Below are 17,133 nucleotides of genomic sequence, written 5' to 3'. Positions count from 1 at the left end.
TACTTCACAACTCAGTGGTTGGGGAACCCTGACCTATGTGACACGAGGAAACGAAGTAGAAATGAGTTGGCCACAGGGGATGCTTTGATTTTATTGCCCCGGTATGATTTATTGTTCTCATTTTGCTTTTATTCCATAAAATGTGTTCATATGAAAACAATATTTTTCAGCTCTAAGCTGTTCCCAGTAACCAAAAATTAAGACTATTGTCGCATATCTTTTCTCATGACAAATATAAAGTCAAGTCATGACATCCAGCTCCCAAATTCCAATTTTATTTACAAGTAGAGTAGATGGGTCGAAACTTGCATATGATTCCTAAAGCTGTGTTGAATCCAACTTACCTCGCCGGGATAAAGAGTTATAGTGTTCTGCTAATGTCACAATTTCCTAATGGAATGACGCATTTGAGACACACGCAGGCAAACAGAGAGATGACGCTTAATGAACTATTATTTTATTCCAACTGATTTCTGCATTTATCTTAGAACTAAAGTTAAGATATGTTCAACACAATTTGTCTCGCTTTCCAGAAATTATGCCAAATTTCATGAGACCTTGTGGGGAGGTGCAGCACGAGCAAAGAAGGAATCCATTAAATTGAGTGGCAGACACGCATCTTTTTATATAAAAAATGGCAAGATGTGAACTGCCCTGTAAGACTTTTTACTGTTGTGGCTGAAGAGTCAGAACAAATTGAAATCGCAGTGATAAATATGGTTGTACAAGTCAGATTTTATTTAATGTGCTTTACAAGGATATAAATAATGGCCAAAATTACAAAATCTGTGTGCTGGAAGCCCAAGCCTATGTACATTAGTTGATCAGCAGTGATTTCACCAAATAATCTGTGTTCACTCGAAATACAACCTCTACAATCTAGCACTTTTTGAAATATCCAACCTTTATTTTGGTACCTTGTTTCCAGTGCCATTTACTGCAAGTCATGTATTCTTTTCTCTTTACATTACATGTATGAACAATGAGTTGGCAAAATATCTATGTACATTTTATAGTTGGATGATGTCTCATCCAAATAATACAATAAAACTGCGTTTAAAATAGTACATCTGCAAGATAAGAGTAGAGCCCCATGAGAAATGGAGGTTAACCTGACCTAAGAGTTAGCAAGCAACCTGCAACATTCACTCTCTGTACAAGTATGAATATCTAGTTCAGATTTTTTTTTTAAAGGATTGCCATCATTCTCAGGCCCAAAGTTCTTTTTTCTATCTCAGCATATCATAGAAAAATAATGTAACATTAAGACAACAGTAGACAAGAATTGCACAAGAATAATCATCATGGTAATATAATACTCTCATATTAAACATTAAAATGTCGGGCAATACGAATAGAATACTTTTTTTTTTCTTTTTTTAAACGCTAGATGCTGTTTTGTTCACATAGGCTCATCATTCATTATGACACCTGTTGCATCATGAGCGCCTTGTTGCAGCAAGTCCAATCACATTTACACACTTGTGCATATGTATTTTCTGACATTAAGGGAAAAAAGAAAAGAACCAGCCAGATATCCTGGAACACATGCCCTGTTACCATACTGTCTCCATGGAGATGCTGACCACACAAAAGTTCAAAGGTCACAACTCCCAGGTTGGGTGCATAAAACGGTTCCTGCTGTTGCTGCAGAAAGTTGAGGCCGCTTTCAATTATGTGTACATTCAGAGCAGACGGTCGACTGTCAGGCTGCGTCCTGTTAGTGTGTGTGTTTATAGTGTCGAGCATCATGTGGATGAATGTTAGAATTTTGTAGTCAACCTTAAACACTGAAGTAGCATCCATGTTTGTAGTCCTTTTGAACAGTGAGCAACAGGGTCCTTTGTAGTCCTTTTTGCATTGTATATGTGACAAGGTCCATGTTTAGGGCTGGCTACATTCTTTGCATTCCACAGTAATAGACATGAGCGTCCGGCTTTGCCCTGCAAATGAGATGACATCACTTATCGAAAGAGCCCTCACACCCCGCCTCTCCACCGGCCCCCCTGCTCAGCAAATCCAAAATGGCCACCATGCGTCTCACAAGCCACATGCTTCAACCTTTTACATATAAAGTTTTTTTCCCCCCAAATAAAGTAAGTAAGATTCTTGGGCAGGAAAAATCCACGTTAGTCATTCTGAACATTTACACAAATGTATTGAAAAAGACTAAAAAAAAACAAAAAGTCATCTACGTCTTCCTGTGCCACAGGTCAAGTTTAAAATCTAGTTTCTCAAAGAAATTCACAAGTGTGTAAGTATCTCCAAAAAGTTGAAATACATTCTAGTAGCCTGCTGGATGAACCAGTTTGAGCCAAAGTTTACACTGTGCTACATCACCTCTCCTCTTTATTTAGAAAAAAAAAAAAAAGTCCAAACTTTCCTCCAGTTGTCCTGTTCAGACAACATTCCTCGTCTTTGTCGGCTCCCAGGCTTTGCTCAAAACAGCTAAAACACTGTTACAGCTCATAGAACAGTAGTTTTTGTCAATTTTCATTCAAGTTGTCAGGGGCAGTTGGACAAAGGGGCCAAAAAACGAAGCATGGAGGAAAAAAAGGAGAGAGACAAAGCCTAACGGTTGCACCCATCAAGTGGAAAGAGGGGGAAAAAGACAAGAAGATGAATGCAGAACAACAAACTAGTTTGACTGCTGACTGACTGACAAACAGGAAGTGGAAAACCTGAGCTGACCATTCGCCCTACAGGTGGAGACGGTTGTGCACCACAGCCCTGGGTTCAAAGGTCATGCGCCGGCTAGAGAAGGGGAGAGCAGAAAGACAACGTAGTGCCAATCGTCATCATGCAGTGGACAGGCTCGGCTAACGGGGGCGGGGCGAGATGTATTTTTATTTTTCAGCCGGTGAGGTGATGCGGCGGCGTGCGTCGCTCGTGCCCAACACGGGGGCGTGGCCCCGATACAGGGCAACCTCTGAAAGGCACACACACACAGGAGTGGACAAGGCGGGTGTATGTTAGAAAATAGTGGTCTCGTACTTGGTGTTGACTCCTCTCTTGGCCTCCTGACCTGGCTCCACAATCCACGGCACGTTAGCGTGGCCCTTCTGTTCCATGGATGGCTGCTCCATCTGGTACAAAAAGAGAAAGAAAGTCAGATGGAAAATGGACAGTAATAAGGTTTAGTTTTTTTCTTTAAAGCGGAGAAAACAAAATCCAGAAAAAAGCCAAAATAACTAGCATATTCTCAATTTCAGATATACTCATTTTTTTTTTTTTTTTTTATTGGTTCCTGGCTCTGAAAAGGCACTGCAGGGGCAATTATCAGATACATTTTTCACACTAATAAAGGTGGAGGATCTGCTGTGTACAGACACGATGGAAAAGTAATTGAAAATTAAAGTAAAGCACAACAAAACCAGAATTTAGACTTTTTTTTCTGTGTTCTGTATACGCATTTTTGATTGTCACAAAGTAGCAGGCTGTGCTGATGCCACTTGAAGACAAACCAAACAATCAAAAATAACCCCTGGCAACACTCTATTAGCCAGGTTTTGTTGCAGAGTGTGCCTTTCCTCCTCTTTGCTTGTCTTCAGATGGTTTAGGGGGAGGGTCGCGCTGACTCTGCTGCATTTTTGACAGCATAGGAATATATGTCATTGTAAACCTCAGTTCTGAGAAAAACTATACACGCACTATGCTTTATTTGAATGTTTCATCATAAAAGAACAAACAGTCTCCCATGTGTGTCAGCGTTAGTCTTTGCAGCATCCTGCAGACCAGCACTGATCTATGTTTCTCTCATCTTTTCACAACACACAGCAACAGGAAAACTGCTGAACGTAACTAATAATAATCCACTTCTCCATCCTCTCTCACACTCAGGCAGCCACAACAAGATTTCATAATCCTATTTTGAGGTCACAGGATTAGATACAAACTGAGACACTTTTAATCTTGGATCCTGCTCAGTGAAGGTGGTGTCTGAGCAGTCAGCATCAACACTTGGGGCCAGATGCATAAAAGGTGTCTACGTATTCATTTTAGAACAATATAACCCTGATAAAATGTGGAAACTCAAAAAATTCCTCCTCCCTCAAATTTTGTTTAGTATAGCTGTTTTTTTCTAATTGTATACTCTTATTGTAGAGGCTATAAATAACTAGCCATGTCTAATGGCTGAGAAAGATCTGGGTAATGAGGCTTTAAAAAGAGTATTTAGAGATAATTTGGATTTTTCTGGTACAAAATTAGCTCATGCCCTGCAACAGAAGCTTGTTGATCCCTTTGGGTCTGTTGGTTATTCTAGAACTGAGACACTTAATATAATAGATTTAATTCCCTCAGCTAACAACTGGAATTCTTCTTAACTGTTGCTTTCATTATTATGTCCCTCTATTTGTAGAGAATTTTTTTTTTTTTAATATGCAACTGACAAAACATTTGAGTGAAAATCAGGTTTGTGCATGTGCGTATAGTTTCTGGAGATCTGGAGAAAATTATATGTAGTTATGTTTCTGCCTTTATGGTTTGTATTCTCTGCAGAGAGATTAGACAATATAGCCTAAAGTACTGAAATGCTGAAGCATTATGGGATGTTTGAGATCTGGCTTTGCAAACCACCAAATTCAAATTCATTGCTTGTGGGCGTCCGTTGCACTGAGCACACTGTTTGGGTCAGAGGTGCAAGCATTCAGTGAAAGAATAACAGGATTGGGAGGATTCATTCTTCTACCATCTCAAACCTTTCTGAAAGGAAGCCGTATACCTTTGTCAAGGGGCTGAATTAATACAGTGGGGAACATAAAAACTGACTGCACTCAAGGTAAGGTCTGCATAAAACTTTATATTAGCCACGGGTCGTCTTTTTGACAGCAGCTACCATATGTGAATTTGTAAATGTAGGTAATAACTGACGAGTGAGAAACAAACAAGAATGCAAAGTCAGCTAGATGGAACAAAACCACCTACAGGGAACGGTTTTTTTTTTTGGAGTGAATGGAGGGGACAGGACATGGAAATAAAAGAAGGAAAAGCGTGGAAGACCTGTGACTGAGCTTTGGGAGGAAGATGGAAGAGTCTAGGGGATGGAAGAGAAGGGTGGAGAGGAGGCCGGTGAGGGGTGTAAATGTGGCCCAGTGACCAGCGGCTTGAGGGAGAAATGATGACCTATAGGGGAAGAGGTCAAACTGGTCAAAGTCAGCCAGCTCGGCTTTGACATCAGTAAAGATGCACAGCAAAACCACAGCAATGGCAAAGCAGTTGCATGGCAACAGAGAAAGGCAACACCACTCCAAAACCATGGCAACAGCGTGGGACAGCAGTGTTACTGCAGTTCAGCCAAACTCAATCTGGAAAAGGCAATGTTACGCCATATTAATATAGCAGCTCCTGCATGGCAACCACAGTCTTAATATAAGAATGAAAAGACTAATGTACGATCTGGATCTAAAACTTGATCTGGAAGTATTATGCAAGGCAAAAAAACTGACTCCCAATGCCAAATTTTCAAAATTTATTCATTTAAATGCATTTTTTGTTAATGGAGCCCAATAGATTGTTTGGTCTATTGGTCTGGGCCCTAACTTTGTAGCCTGATGTAGATAAAGTCCGGACGACTGTACACGAGCTTTGCTCAGGACAATTGAAGAAAACACGAGAGTTGCAAGCCGCTGCACAACTGGGCACCGCCATGTTAGATTCATCCTTCTTTTTCTACTCTAAAAGAAGTAACTCTGTCACACACACTGTCATCCTCACTCCTTGACAACTCTATTTTGTCTCGTATTGAAAGACTACGTACTAGGTTTCTGTGTGTATTGATTTTTGTCAGGTGAGGGGGAAAAAAAAACCTGCAGCACCAATCGACGGGTCTTTCTTGATTTGTCATCAAACAGGAGCCTAATAAAGTGTTGCAGACAACAGCTGTGCTGTATGATAGACAGAAAAGCACCTCTCTGAGAAAACTGGTTCAGCTGAGAAGGGGACAGATGATATTAGAATTTTTGCCTAGGAGGGGATTTCTGGTGACCGTCCAGAAAGTAGCTACAGTTCATAAAGAAACTTGCTAGACTTGATGCTTTGGATTTGCTTTGGACTTGACCCTTTGGTGAAGTATTAACTCACTCAGTTGTTGGTGAGTCTGTGGCTCACCAGATTTGTTCACCTTCAGAACAGAACAGGACTTTAAGTTAAAAACATAAATGCTGGCACGGCTTTTCAGGAAAAATGTTATCTAACAAAGCATCATGCTATATTGATTTTAATGCCATCGTATCATTTTATATCTTGTTTGAAAAATACTTTATACAACGTAGCATTACATTTATTCTACACCATCAAGCAAAGGAAGTTCCTATGACAGACTGTTTGGAGAAAAGGACTTTTTACATGGCTGGAAGGCTTTTGCACTTGCTTTGAGTAACAGAATTGTAAACCATTATATACCTTTCCTGATCAGAGACGTTCATGTTTAGCCTCATAAGGGAAAGTTATGCTGAGGAGATTTAGAGACAGGATTACTGTATCACCCAGGAAGGTGCCGCAGGATGGAGATTATGGCTGGTGGGTGGCAGGAATATTAAGTGAATCCTGCAGTATCTTTGCCCTGCTGCACACCACAACCCATTAACTACACCACACGCACTCTCACATGAATGCATGCAGGGAAAAAAAGCAATTAATGGTTAATGTAATGGTTGCCGACTCAGCAGATTGTGTGTACATATGCTATCGTCCATCATCTCTGTAGGTATAGGACCACTCACATGAACTGCATGTGCCCTTCATTTCTATCTTTTCTCCTAGTCTTGTTCTTTCATCACCATCTCACATCTCTCTAATTTTAGAGTGTGACTGTACCTCTGAAGTCACTGCTTTCCATAGTCTCTTTCTTTTACGACTAACGGAATATAGATGGAGTTAAATCTGTTTAAGCACGTAGTTATAGCAGCGATTGTAATGCAATACTGGGGGCCCTAAGACACAAGCATGTGCTACTGTGCCTGCCAATGTTTTGGTGTGGAGGGAGATGTGTGCAGAGTGGCTTACTGCAGCCATTTTAAAGCTCTGTCAGGGGTTAATGGACTGTTGACAGCTTCTCTGATAGACAATGTGATGCTGTGGCAGATGAGGCACGATACTTGTATACACAGAAATGTCAGAAAATATGTGGGACACAGGTATCTAATGTCACAAAACAAGGACTGGCTATTTGTAACCACTTATTGTGATGAAGCAATATATATATATACACATCTTTTTTTTCTCCTGTATCATTTGAGAAGAGGTCATGTGACTGACATAGTGCTAACCTCAGAAATAGAGCGACTGACACCAGAAGAAGCTGGCTTGACAGCTGTCAGTTTTTTTTTTAAACTGTGTACAGTTCCACTGTTATGAGATTTGAATAAAGGTTCAAATGTTAAAGTTGAGCAGGCAGCCTGAGCTGATGGCAAAATCCAAGTATTACATCAGCATTAGTTCAGAAACTTCGAACCCGAACAGAATGCGTGGGGTTAAGAATTTACTCGCTTTAGGTATACAGTGTTTAATGAGACAACCAAACGCACAGCAGCTCCTTTTTCCATGCAATACTTCAGTTTGCAGTCCTTAACATGAGCATTCTTTCTCTTCTTACACACATGCTCACACACACCCAAAGTAAGCACTCGTCTCCGGAGCCCTGTGCAAACAGGCCTCATCAATCAGCTAACTGTGTAAGAGACTGCAGGGACAGCAAGACCGAGTGGACGCTTAATAGATCAAATATCCACATACACTTCCGCCACTTAGCCTGCTGGACAAGACACACACACACACACACACACACACACACACACACACACGCATGCAAAACATGGGGCATGTAGGGTAATGCTAGCAGATCACACTAACTGTTGAATATGATGGAAGTGTGCAGGAAGTGGGAGTTAATGTAATACTGATTAGAGTTGACCAGATGCCTATACTAAAAGAGGTTGAAAGGTTATATCGAAAGGGAAAATCCATCCCAAAAAAAATAATTCTGTACTGTCCGTGAATCTTCTTAAGAACGTTCAAAACAATTGATCATTTTAATTGATTCAAATGCAGAGGATCCAGCTGATAAAAGTGTTTCATCATCTGGAGCTCCAAATCTAACATTTCTGTTCAGGATGGATTTTCTCTGGTCAGTGCTGCAGCTGTACTGATGCTTACTGATTTGCGGATGTTGACGCGGGGTTTAGGGACAGGTTTGCTGGGCTTGCTGTCAAAGCTCTCTGGAAGTGTGGACGATCCGTGGCCACTCTTCCTGGCCTGCAGAGCCAGCTGGTAGGCCACCTCGAAGGCCTGTCCGAGTGTCAGGATGATTTCGTAGGCCAGATTCTGAGCAGATGGTAAAAGAAAACGGCTGTGAGAATACAAAGTAAATTTAAGTCTGATATACAGTTAGTGTTGGGACTCACCACATCAAAAGCAGTGAAGACGTGGCAGTAGTGGTGACTGGATTTGAGGTCTTTGGTGATGTACGCAAATGTAGACAGATCTTCTGGATCCTGAGCTGCACATGAGATGTTACGAATCTCGTGCTCGGCTATGATGTTCTGTAGAGAGAAGAAAAGAGACTCATTGTTTAATTACTGCACTCAGCCTCCTCACAGTAACACAAACTTGATTCATAATGCACACCAAAACTGTAATCACTACAGCGCACTATTGGTTGAAGGGTTTTCTGGCGTTATTGAGTTGGGATTTGTTCTCTGGTTACTTCACTAGAGAGGTGGTAATTAAAGCACATTTCAGTGCACTGAATTACAAAAAAATGTATTTTAAATTGCTTTGTGATACAGAAAATGGAAGAAAACGTATAGTACAGCATGTTTTGCTTTAAGAGAGTTAAGTCATTTATACATACTTTAAGTTATCGTGAGTAAAAATCAATGCTGAGAAGATGATTTCACCTTAGTTATGGAAAAAAAGTTACATAACATAGAATGAGTGAGATGCCACATTAGTCATACTGGATACTGTACTCCACTGTATGCCAGCAGGTTCTATAAAAGCAGGCCGATTGATTATTTTGGTAAGGTGAGATATCCACTCCCTGTGAGGTCTTTGGTACTCTGTCCTGGCAGATAGACTGAACTGAAAGGTTAAATACTTAGTGGTGTTCCTCCATTAAAGATTAAGTAACCTTGTTAGCATTTCTGTCCATCATTCTCAGCACAGTATGTTTGTTACAGTTTCTGTGAGCAGGCTGAGTAACTTATGATGGCCAATTCTAGATGCAGTTTCATTACATTTTATTCTATATACGTGTTAAGCAACAATGTTGGGCCAATTAATGAAACCATCTGGTGAATTGTACAGGCAAAGACGCATAGTTGTTTTAAAGACCGATAATTTATTGGTAAGCGCTGCCAGCTTCCCTTCATGTCTTTACTGCTGGCAAGCGTTGAGATCTAAATCCATCTCCGTATTTATTTTGCATTGTGGGCGACTTTCTCGATTGTGCTTTTTGCAGCGCTCATTCTCATCTGCTTTTCAAACAAGAATCTTACACCAACCAATTTTTTTTGTTTATCTTGTTTGAAATAGATTGAGTTCATGTTGTATACAAGCTTGGCACACCATTCTCAGGACTGGACCGAGTTCGATCAGTGTAAAGCCATTTTCAGATGTGTCTCTCCTGGGTCCAGTCTCTGGCTCAGGTAATGTTAAATTATAGGTGGCCAAACAGTTCAATTGTCCTTAATCAGTTTTCAACAGATTCTTAGTGTAGCTCTGTTTGTCCTCAAGTGCAAAATGGTTCGTCTCTGGTCATTCCACCATAAAGGTCTGATTTATTGTCCTGTAAAGCTCTCGGTCATAGTGACAAAGACACTGATTGTTCCGCAAAATCTTTGAATTGTTGGTGTTTAAAATTTTCTTCTATTTTTGAATGATTGAGGCTGTTGCACTCCAAAAGCTTGTTTTTTAAATGTCCTGGGAGAAAACTGTGCATTGATTTATGAGGAGAGAATAAAATGAATAACATCTGAAATAGAACAAAATACAGAAAAGGGCATAAAAAATCGTTTAACTGACCTGAGATGCATTAAATCTCATGGTCTAATATTTATGCATTGGAGTAAATGTTTCTCCTCTGTGTGCTAGTTGTCCAGATATTGACATCAGTATGAAATTAATTGCCAAGAATTAAAATGACTTCTTCTTGGCTGGACAAGCAGTTGTTTTTGGTAACATCCATCTTATCCATTCCACCACACACATATAGTATTAAATCAGGGAGGCTGCAAGAGAAAGCAGCCATAGACAGTGGGATGCTGTCCAGACCTTACACCTTTAAATGTCAGTCATGGTCAATGACCTTTCATGTGTTATTTACTGTAGGCGTCACTGGAACTGTACGTTACCTTGTTTGTGGCATCGATGAACTTCACTCCTTTGTAGGACACAGAGAGAACGATGGTTGGTACTTTCTTCATCTGTTCTGTCGACTTCTTGGAGTGCACAGAAAACCAAGTGTAGAGACAAGAAGAGAAGAGAGGCGGCAATGACTTTTGAACTTCAGATTCTTTGAAAATTGTCACCAATTCCACCTGGATCCTTTGTGGTTGGTTGATATTTAGTTAAGATCCACATCAGGTTTAAGACTACGTGAAAAAAGGACCTAAATAAACTAGGAAAGCCTGATTTATAAATGAGCTAATCCACCAATAACCTGCTCCTCAATTACTATATTAAGTATTTGCAAAGGTCAAGCATTGTCATTCATTGTGAAAAACCAAAATGTAATTTAGAAGCAGTATTTCTAAACCTCATTAACTGCATTAATGCAAATTCAATAAGTCATTACCACTGAAGCTATGTCATACGGTAACAGTGTATCTCACCTCGTGGCTTTAATCACTTACCTATATTAAAAACATTATGCAGTGTGGGGCTGTGAATTTACAGCGATTACCCTTCCCGCTGTCATACTACCTGCCAAAAGCTTTTATATATTTAAAGACGTGAGCCGAGTCTCTCACTATCCATCGGTCTTTCTCTCCCCCTCAGGAATCCATTGGCAGCTATGCTTTCCATATCTGTTTGTCTTTGTTCTGTTTGTTGCTGCAGCTCCACCCTGTCAGGATCAGGTGGTGCTGAAAAGCTGACAAACGCAGCTCTACTTGACTTCACTGTTAGATACACAGCTAGAATGTGGGGCTGGAATTTAAACATCCACATCTACCTCCATTGTCAAGGGATGGATGAAAGGACCAGAGCAGGTAAAGAAAGGAGGTACATTAATGATGTTATTAAACAGTAATTCCAATGTGCTCCAAAGGTGTGTCGAGGGAGGATGCAAAGACACAGAAGAGGGGAGAGATGCCCTCTAAAGTGCCAACACAGAGATGGGGCCAGGATGGGAGAGGAAGAGAAAGCTTTGCTCATGAATATTGAATCTGATCTTCACACTGCAGCAGCTTGGGATGGAGATCAGAGAGGGAGTCAGTTACAGTAAAATGTGGAAAGAATAAGCAGGAACAAATTGCACGAATAGCAGGACTGGAACGATTCCTTGAGTAACTTGATAACAAAAAGTCCTCAATGCAAATTACTGTCTTTGATGTTCTGTTTTTATCCACACAATTCTGTTCTGCTCAGTGGTCACTGTGCAAATAATTCTTACTGTTGCACAACATCCTGACATGCTGCGTTAAGTTTATTGGAAGCTGGATTTGATGGTGCGATGGAGGAGGGAAAACAGGAAGCAATAATAGAAAAAGATGAGAAATGTCTCAAGTTTGGAACCAATTCAAACAGGGAAAAAAAAGCAAAAATACTGCACTGTGTGTCTATTGTAAAACAGAATTAACTTACTACAACAGTTCATACATCCAGTCCACAGAGCAGAACTAAGTCAAAGTAATGTCCGAAGTTAGCATCATAATGTAAATCACTGTGCTTGTATGTTGAGATGGATGCCAGTAAAGAAGAAACCCATAGCTGAGGCTTGGGTTGGGCTACTATTTCATTTCTGTTCTGTATTTAATTAAAAAAAAACTTGCATTTATTAAGTTGGTAAAATTAGTGCTAAATTCTGGAGAGATGTCCTACAAACTAGAATAATATCCCTGTGTTCATCAAAGCAGCTTCAGTCTGTTAATGTGAACTAATATTCTCAAAACTTTTATTCTCTAACGCAAACAGTAAAGGCCATTTTAATTTCTGCCTTTTAAAAAACTGGTTCTGTCCATCTGAAGTGTAGTTTAATAATTAAATGTGTTGCTTTGTTTCTGAAAAAGAGAGTGGTTCCTTTTGAGAGACCTGTCTTTTAGATGGTTATTGCTCTTCATTAGGGCAAAAGTATTTCTTATCCAATTAATCAATGGAATAAACAATAGATTACTTGGCTGCAGCCTTTAACACCAGTGATGACAAAAGAGAGAGTGAGCAGGAGAAGAAGAGATGTGGTGAGTAGAGATTGTGGGGTATCATCCGACCAGCAAAGGACATAAAATAAAACCCCTCAATGGGCTTCATCCATTGTAAAGATATTGTTTAAGAAAAGATCAATGTACCTCGATGAGTATGGACTTTGACACAATGTAAAGGAAAGTTGCAGTAAACTAGAATGTTGATATTGGCTGTGAATCGAAAGTGAAAGATGTTACTGAGCTTTACCCTCATCTTGGCACAGGCATCTTGTGTGGACTCCGTCCCTCTCAGCTCCTTCACCAGCATGGAGCCCAGGTACTGTTGGAAAGACACGTACAGATGCTTAGGATATATACAGGTAGTATAACCAGGAGTCAACAAACCATGAACCTTGACACCAAAGGCAGCAGTTTCCTTGTTGAGAGTGAATTATTGGCTATGATTTTGTAACCACTGCAAATTAGAATTTTTTTTTTTAAGCTGGGTGTATTTTCTCTTCTTTCTATAATAGAAGACATGTACCGCCTACATTGAGTGGAAATGACTGAGATGCAGTCTAGCAGCAGGGAGAGTCATCTGCTGTCAACTTTGTTTGCAGTTTTGACAAGGATGACTCCGATGAACTCAAATGATGAGTTCACCATCATGCTGCCATCAAAGATGCTCAGTTGGACACAACGCCTTCCACCGGTGATGTTCCTGTCTAAATCCTGACTGGTGACAGTTGTTTCACTGCCACAGCTTCTAGCAGTGGTGACCCCAAATTTATGCCATGATAAAATGGTCGGAGCCACTCTGCGTGAAGCCTTATTTTGAAAAAGAAAAATGGTGGTGTTTAAAAAATATCTTAATATAGATTAATATCTTCATATTCTGTCTTCTCTGAGGAATTTTCCATTAAGCTGTACCAACGTGGGGCTTCTTTAAATGCACACAGACACACGGCAGTGATTACATCAACCTTGGGAGGCTCCCAGAGGTACATTAATGCTGCTGCTGTCTGGCAGATCCTTCTGTCTGGATGTGACTTTACAGTTAGTCATTCTGCACATGTAGTATCTGATTTAATAAAGCAGCTACTAATGGTGACAGTACTTTACAGAGACAATGTTTGTGTCGACATTGGACCACTTAATGGGTGTGACACTCACCACCTCACAGTTCCTGTCCAGCTTACGGAGGGGGGCTTATTCCCCAAAGTGGGACCCTAACAAGGCTTTTAGTGAATAAGATGAGAAATGCTCGCAGCTTTTTTTGGTCTCATCTGTTTAACTCTAGAGTAAATGACTCAGATCGAGGACCACTATCTTCACCTCACACCATTTATCTTACATTTAATTACAACAGCAAAATGTACGACAGAATGCATTTATACACAGACTTTGACCCAGTCATATTTCCAGTTGTGGAGTCTGGTTCTCGGCAGACCAGAAAGAGGTCGCTGGGCACGTTAATACGTTGTCTGGAGTCATGATAACAACATTAAATCGACGTAATGGGAGAGTTGCTGGCAGTTATCCTAGAAATTGTATTACAGTGGTGCACAAGACCAGCAGCTATACACCATGCTTCTGTGAGAGTAATCGCTGGACGACACCAACAGAAGACTTTTTATTGGTTTCAAGACCTTAAAGCCAGGCTGATGTCTGTATTTCGGTACTCAGGTAAAATCTAACAATGGTATTTTAAGGTTTTGCATGCTGACATGACAACAGTGACACAGATATCCTATAACGCTTGTCAGTTATTATCTTTACTATTTTCCCCATCTTAGAATGAACACTCATATCTGAGATGAGTCTAACCCTCATTAATTCTGTGAGTAATTATGATCTAATGACTGTACACAAAAAATTAATGTTAGAGGAAATTAAACAGTCTAATATTGTTGCAACACAATGTGATTCATTTTATTTATCTGACGTCATGTCACTGCCATACTGCCGTTGGATATTTAACGATATTACAGGGTGTATTAATTGGAAAGTCAAAGCAATAAAGCAGCAGCTGTTTCGTGCTACTTTCGTGCACCACTGGAATATTTTTTAATTCCAGTGAGATGTTGGATATTAGCTTTCTGCCATGGAAAGAAAGCAAAGTTGTTGTTTTTTTTTCAACATTCTCAAAGACCGTTGATCTGATGTCGGGGTTATCCTCTCGATGGTGCGTCTCTCTGCTCTGACAGAGTGGTGCGGTGTTGGTGTACAGACCATCCAACATTATATCCTAGCAGAGGGAGCAGCTTCAGCTCATTAGTCTTGCGAATCACCAGTACATCTAGTTCAAGAACCTCCTCCACATAGTCCTTGTCTGAAAAGTGTTCTCTATAAACCCCAATATCATGGCTCAGAGGAGGATTTTTTTTTCATTTTGGTGCAGCTAACCAACAACTTGTCGCTTCAGAGACAAACAATGAATATAAACTATCCTGGGCCAGTACAACGGTGGCCACCCTAACTTTGCTTTCTTTGTTATCAGTCACAATTATCCCTGCTGTCAGTAGTTGACTTGTGCACTCACTCACTAAGCTTAACCCATGCAGTCCTCCCGAAGCCGACAAAGCATGCAACTTCACCCTCTGTGCAACAAGATGCAATGTAATAAATGTAGAGATATTTTCAAATGGAAGTCCAGCTCCAACATCAGAAAGTGTTTAATTTCCCCTGTATAATGTAATTTAAGAGCTAATTTGTACAGCAGTCCAACTACAAGCGTTGAGCCAGTGTGACTTGTCACAACCACAGAATACAAGAGGATGATGACTGTTTAATAAAACAGTCAAAGGTTATTATTGATTTTAAATTAAACTGCACTAATGATTCCTTAGAATTTTAAGCCTGTGTTGAGCTTTAGTTTTGCATAACTGATGCATCGCCCCTAGCTTTTATGTTAATTAGAAAAAACAGAGGCAGTGCTGAGATTACATTAGAGAATAATTTTTAATAACGGCAATGTTTTACAGCCGAATAAAAAAGTTATGTTAGGAGTTTGTGCTGAAAGGGTTTATTCAGAGCTGGAGAACAGAATCTTTATTCCGTCCATGCTTCTTTTTTCCTAAACCACCCTTCCTCCTTTAATAAACAAACACAATATACTCCTCTCTTTCTGCTCGCCCTTGTATCAGTGTGTTATCCATCTAGTTTATTCCTATTCACACAGAGCACTCTGCCCGGCACTCCGGAAAGGCTCTCGCTCATTTATCTCACTTTCCGAGCTTTCTGGTGTACTGGGACAGAGAGTGTTGGAGACGTTGTCATGAGCGGCTGCATGAAAGCACCCACCCATTGTTCATCTCTCCCACTTGACCTAACACATTGCGGTTGTATTGTCAGACTGCCGGAAGCCTAATAATCCAATCTTCTAAGGTGTGAAAAGACACACTCTTGGGAAAAGTACCTCTATTTCACTGTCTTTATCTCATTACTTGCAGTAACAGTGAGGTGGGTATTATTTTCTCCACAAGGGTCATCACCTTTTCACACAGAAGTTCGAGGTGGCCCAGAGGTGGACTGGGCCAGTTTGTTTTTTGGAAATCTTACAGACTAAAATATCCTGCAGAATCCATATTGAATTCTCTTGGACGTAACAGTGAAGTGAAAATAAGGGCTGGACTCACATAGGCTTCGTAGTCACAGGACTGAAAAATGAGCTTCTCAGGATGATGCTGCCAGTACTGCACAGGAGTGGAAGAGGTCGCTTCATTGGGTGGACGCAACGTTATCGGCTCGCACCATTCGCCTGCCTGAAATGACAAACAGTTGAACATCATGGCAGCTACAATCACACGTGTAAACAAAATAGGACTTGACACCAAGGCTTGTTCTGTGGTACCCCATGTTAACTAGAAAAAAAATGTGTGTAAATCCATAATGTACTGGCTTTACTGACGTAGCATTAACATTCCTTTAAAAGGAGTCGTATCAGAGATCAGCCAGAGGAAATTAAACTTGGAAGAATTACTCTCACCCTCTGCATGTTTCCATATTTGAATTAAGGTTAAGACTCTTTCATGTCGTTCACCGCATTTTAAACAGTGGAAATACTTGAATCCAGTCTGCATTCTTCTCAAATGTCTGGGGATAGCAAGCTTTGTTTTTCTACCATTCTTTTCAAAGTAAAACCAGATGATTTTTGCCTGAGGCAGTATTTACACAGTGTGTTTGTTAGAAGGCTGGTGAAGGAATTTGGAGGTGAGATTTTAATTTCAGATGCAAAGATGCTGGATATATATTTCAGCGATTAGCCTACTGGTAAAACCTATTTTTCCAGAGATGTGTCTAAAGAGTGGTTCACTGTAGTATATCATAGTTGATGATATAGAATTTCTATCATGAACAAACAAAGTGGACTGAAGAAGAAACATTCAGTGGTAATGACACAGAATAAAGACATTTCCTCCATTCCCTAATCATTATTCTTATATTCTTGCAAAGCTGACTCATCAGTGCCACCTCGGCGTGTTGTTTTTGGAAAAAGGGGAGCTGCACTGTGATGCACACCTACCTTATGATTCAGCTGGATAGCATAAGTGTGTGTTGGTCTGTAGTGATAAGCTCTGTGATTCATGCAGAGACCCCGAAAGACCCTCATACTAAATCAAAACACAGCTGCAGTGTTTGTGTATCTGAATCTCTGTGCTGGAAGGCAAAAGTTCAGATTTGGCTTGATATTTAAAGTTGTTGGAAGCACAGGTCTTATTTATTCTGAGCTTTATAGTATTGAGTTATATAAAAATCTTATTAACAACATTCTGTGTAGTTGCATTTAATT

At 40.2% G+C, this 17,133-nt stretch overlaps 1 protein-coding gene across 3 annotated transcripts in view; it reads right to left on the bottom strand.

The window, feature by feature from the left end:
• Positions 1-715: 715 nt before the first annotated feature.
• The window catches only part of anks1b (ankyrin repeat and sterile alpha motif domain containing 1B), a 196,626-nt gene continuing 180,208 nt past the window's right edge, over positions 716-17,133 (bottom strand). The window contains exons 22-29 of one of the 3 annotated variants that reach the window (XM_072377500.1): positions 15,980-16,105; positions 12,610-12,681; positions 10,353-10,439; positions 8,403-8,540; positions 8,155-8,322; positions 5,002-5,124; positions 2,995-3,086; positions 716-1,943 (exon numbers count right to left, since the gene is read on the bottom strand). In XM_072377500.1, the coding sequence (XP_072233601.1) occupies positions 1,895-1,943; positions 2,995-3,086; positions 5,002-5,124; positions 8,155-8,322; positions 8,403-8,540; positions 10,353-10,439; positions 12,610-12,681; positions 15,980-16,105 (855 nt within the window). In that variant the 3' untranslated portion in view covers positions 716-1,894. The remainder of the gene's footprint in view (positions 1,944-2,994; positions 3,087-5,001; positions 5,125-8,154; positions 8,323-8,402; positions 8,541-10,352; positions 10,440-12,609; positions 12,682-15,979; positions 16,106-17,133) is intronic. The other 2 variants (XM_072377498.1, XM_072377499.1) reach the window with 2 other exon arrangements.

Source organism: Leuresthes tenuis, unplaced genomic scaffold (assembly GCF_036924035.1).
Source record: "Leuresthes tenuis unplaced genomic scaffold, fLeuTen1.0.hap1 SCAF_23, whole genome shotgun sequence".
NCBI lineage: Eukaryota > Metazoa > Chordata > Actinopteri > Atheriniformes > Atherinopsidae > Leuresthes > Leuresthes tenuis.
The sequence above is the reverse complement of the archived record's forward strand: the minus strand, read 5'-3'. Positions and strand labels throughout refer to the sequence as shown.